A 4,412-nucleotide genomic window follows, 5' to 3' on the forward strand; every position below is an offset into this window, starting at 1 on the left:
GGAGCGCAGGGCCCTGTGGCGGCTGAGCGTGCGCGGAGGTGAGGGACAGGTGGCAGCAGACGGCACGCTGCCCGGGAGAGGCGGTGCTGACGCCCACCTCACGTGCGTGGACGGCTGTTTAAAGCGCTGTCAGCCAGCTTACCTTCACCCCGTTCCGCAGCCACACGGTGACGTCCGCCCAGGGCGAGGCCAGGATGTCCCCGCTCCTCCGGGCATGGCCGGTTCCCAGCCTCCGGTCACCCTCCGGGAGGAAGTCCCTCCCCCAGACTGCAGTGATTCGCCCCATTCCCAAACTGCCCCCATGCGAGGTGGCGCCACATCCACTCTGTTCCCCACGGACACTGCACAGACAGGACCAGGCTGGTGACAGTCAGCAGTCACCCGGCAGACGACACCCTCCAAGAAGACACAGGAAGCAGGGAGCAAGTCCTTACCGCCACCGGCGTGGAGGAGCAGGCGACGTCCTTCGGATCTGAAACACCAAACGTGTGGCAGCGCGTGAGCCGAGGGCTGCGTGTTCTCGCCAGCACGGGAAATGACGCCGAAATGAGGCCGTCGACAGCTTTCCTCAGTCAGCACGCGTCCTGCCTCCCTCGGCCCCCCAGGGCTGCTCATCCCCACGGGGGCGGCAGTGGGGAGAGCTGAACTGCCACCAGCAAGGCCGGCGGTCGAGAATGTGAAAGCTGCGGAGCAGCACGGAGGACAGTTTACCCGTGACGCACAGACAAGCGGAGCACACGCTGGCCAGCGACGAGCCCCCGGCGCACGCTCGGGGGAGGAAGAAACGGAAAAGCAGGAGAAGCGTGTGGGCGACGTCACGAGTGACATTTGTGTCGCGTTGCCTAATGTCACGGAATGAACTAGAAATAAAAGTTAGTGGGGACCAAACGTGTCTTGATGTAGAATAAAGCACCTCTTATTAAATGCACGGAAGAACGAACACGTGAAAAGTAACAAAGCCGGCCGCTGGGCCGTCTCCATCTTACTCAAAAATCACTCCAGTGTGATTCGGGCACCGACGGCCAGACGTGCGGCCCGAGGAGCTGGGGGGAGCAGCCCCACCTCCGCCCAGATCCAGGGGGGCGCCTGCCGAACGGCTTCGGCCGCCCCCAGCGCCCAGATCCCGGACCTTACAGCTTCTGGTGAACCGGTTTAAGTGCCTGGAAACAAAGTGAGCTCCGGGCTTTACGCTTCCCACAGCCGAGTTCCCTCCTCCACGACACAGAGGCGGCACCCGCGGAGGGGCCTCGCCGAGCACCTTCTGCTGGGCTGGGGGCTCCTCCACACCCGGCCTGTGTGGCTTGGCAGGGACAGCACTGGCGTCCCGATGGCCACCTGAGACGTGTGACCACTCAAAGTGATGTCAGCAGCTCGGCCGTGTGGTTTCCTGCAGCCCACCGCGACACCCCCACGGTGTCTGGAGGCCCCCGCTGCTGAGCCTTCGCCAGCCCCAGGACAGGGCTTCTCCTGGGCTCTCGCCTGGCAGGACGCTGGCGCCTGCAGCCCTCGGCTGCAGGTCCGAGCGTGCTTTGCAGGCAGGCCCCGAGGGGCCACGCGCTGGGCAGGAAGGAGCAGAGCACGGGCCGGCCCTCCCTGCCGGCCACAGACGGGCGCCTACTGGCGCCTGCAGCCCTTGGCTGCAGGTCCGAGCATGCTTTGCAAGCAGGCCCCGAGGGCGCTGTGCCCACGAGTGTCTGCGGCAGAGAGCATCAGTGAGCAGGGGCGAGGAGGGGGCAGAAACGAACCCCGAGCCGCACGGCGATGTGGCCTGCCTGTCGCATCTGCTTGTCATCATTCACAGCTGGCTTTCAGCATTCACACACGTCACCTCCCCATCACGAGAAGAAGGTGACAGCGATTCCCTCACAGGAAGAATCTGACGGCCTGAGCTCCGTGCTGCTGCGGAGGACGGCAAGTGGCCCCTCAGGCCAATGTGCCCTGTCTGCACTGGCCAGGGGCTGACAGGAGACGCCGGGCCACGGCGCGAGGCCTCACTCACTGGACTGGCTCGGGCCTGAGTGCGGAGGGACGGGAGTGGGCTCTCTGCCGCAGACACTCGTGGGCACAGCGCCCTGGGTGCTGGGGGCCAGCACAGCGCAAGTCAGAAACGCACCCTCCCATGAGGCTGGCGCCTCGGAGGCGTGGTGCGCCGGGGAGCGCTCGGGGTCCCCCTCAAAGCTGAGCACACAGAGGTCCCTCCGGACCCGGCCGGCGCTGGCTCGTCATCAGGAGCAAACGGGGAGGGGAAGACACGGCCGGTTTTCTCGGATGCTTTTTAAAGAAAAGTTCCCACGCTCCCCAGTGATCTCTACCTCCCAGGGTCCCAGGGACCTAGATTTGAGAAACTTTGACTTAAGACCCCCAAACTCCAATTGTAGGAAATACCCTTAAAATGCATCTTATCTTTATAAAAGGAGATGGCATTTATAACTGACAAAATTTGTTTTTTGTTTTTTTTTTAGGATTACCATGAAAATGAAAAAATCTGTTTTTAATTGAACCCACAAAAACCTATCCCAAGGACCTAAGGGGTCCCCAGCCAAAGTTTAAGGCGGTCTGGATGGGTGAGTTGGCACCTGGTCACACCCTACCTTGCCCGCTAACTGCGTCACCTAGAGCAGGTCATTTGGTGGCACCTGGTCACACCCTGCCTTGCCCAGTGACTGCGTCACCTGGAGCAGGTCATTTGGTGGCACCTGGTCACACCCTGCCTTGCCCGCTGACTGTGTCACCTAGAGCAGGTCAGTTAGTGCCCTGCCCACGGGCCCTTTCCTGGAAGGCCACGATCAGATCCGTGTACCACGCCTGGCACGGCTCCTGCTCACAGGAAGCGCTCTGTGCCGTGGCGATGACATACGGGACAGTGCAGGGTGTGTGCTCAGTTGTCTGATACAAACATCCGCAACCTCAGATTTTCATGCAAAGGGGAGACGTGACTTCAGAGGCAGAGCCAATACCCGCCCGGGGGGAGACGCAGCGAGGGGGCTGACAAGGGGGTGCTTCTGCGGGAAGGCAGAGAAACGCCGAGTGGGCCAGGCACTGGGGACCGGCCTTAGCAGAGGCTGGGGGGGGACAGACGGAGGAGCTGGGGAGGTGTGACAAGGACGGCCGAGCTCCAGGAGCGATGAGCCATCGGAAGGAAGTGCCTGGCGATGCAGTGCAGCAGGGGCCAGGAACCGAGGGGCCTGGGCTCTGGGGGAGGCCAGAGTGCCCGAGGACCCCGCCCCAACGAGCTGGCAAAGGGCGGGCGGGGCGGCAGGGGCTGGGAGCAGGGGAGCAGGGGCAGTGAGAAGGAATTTAAGATGAATGAATGAGGGACTCACTGAGCCCTGAGTACGTTTACTAACAAGGCTGGGGCTGAGACGGCAGGTAAGAAGCTGCGCTGCCACCCGGAGGCGTGGGAGGTGACAGGTGGGGGGCCACCTGTGGTCAGGCCTTTGGTTCCACACCCCCCTCCCCGCCTCTGGCACCTCGAGACGCCACAGCCCTGCCCTGCCCCGCGCGCCCTCCTCCCCCAGAACCAGCCTGCTCTCGCTTGAGGAAGAGAGTAAAAGCCACCATGGACCGAGGCCTCGGGCAGAATGCACCTGCACTAGCAAAGAGGAAGTGCATTGTTCTCCAGGTGACTCATGTGTACGGAACACCCTGGCGTCCAGACGACGAAGCTCCAGGTGCTGGGGAGCCAGCGTGGACGACGAGTGCCCCTCCCAGAACCCCGGTGACAGTCACGCGACAGTGAGAGGCACAGGCTGGCAAGAGAGAGCAGCCCAGCCCCCGCGCTCACACCTGCGGTGTCTGAATCCCCCCTGCAGGCCGCCTGGGAGCCCGCGTTCAAGTTCAAGGCTGACCGTGGCGACAGCAGAGACGCAGGAGCTGCAGGTGCCCCGGCTTCCCGGGTGACGAGGCCGGCACTCGAAGGACGCCAGCTGCAAGCTGGGCACAGGTGGAGAGGGCGCCGCCAGGCAGCCTCACCTGGAGTCCACAGCAGGGCGCCGCCCTGTGACGCATCTTGCTTTCAGCCAAACCAAAGACGGAAATGCCAAAGAGAGCTCCCCAGTAGCCCGCGGGGCTGGAACGCCCTGACACGGGGCGAAGCAGCACCTCTCTGCCAGGAGCCGAACTAAGAATGCTTGTCCTGCCAGATCTCTGTTTTAAAAGTAATTTCGAATTCAATTAGAATGAAAGTTTGGTGCCGAGTCTAGAATGGAACCAATCATCTGAGTGACTCACAGAACACTCAGCACCTAATTAAAATACATTGTCTTAAGTCAGGCCGTGGTTTTATAACATTGTCCGAGATCCACCCTATGAGGAAGCAGACACGCTGGCAAGGCACGTGTCAGCTGGCAGGGGCGGGACGGGGGTGCACAGGTGCAGCCTCGCGGGCCAGGTGCCTGCCCCGGAGGAGCCAC

General features: G+C 62.5%; 1 protein-coding gene across 1 annotated transcript in view; it reads right to left on the reverse strand.

The window, feature by feature from the left end:
• SLC37A1 (solute carrier family 37 member 1) overlaps positions 1-4,412 on the reverse strand; it is a 43,490-nt gene that overhangs the window by 23,820 nt on the left and 15,258 nt on the right. Inside the window, exons 7-10 of the mRNA XM_015593112.2 lie at positions 3,787-3,933; positions 1,063-1,160; positions 435-472; positions 143-367 (exon numbers count right to left, since the gene is read on the reverse strand). Coding sequence (XP_015448598.2) covers positions 143-367; positions 435-472; positions 1,063-1,160; positions 3,787-3,933 — 508 coding nt within the window. The remainder of the gene's footprint in view (positions 1-142; positions 368-434; positions 473-1,062; positions 1,161-3,786; positions 3,934-4,412) is intronic.

This window comes from Pteropus alecto, unplaced genomic scaffold (genome assembly GCF_000325575.1).
Source record: "Pteropus alecto unplaced genomic scaffold, ASM32557v1 scaffold97, whole genome shotgun sequence".
In the NCBI taxonomy this organism is placed as follows: Eukaryota; Metazoa; Chordata; class Mammalia; order Chiroptera; family Pteropodidae; genus Pteropus; species Pteropus alecto.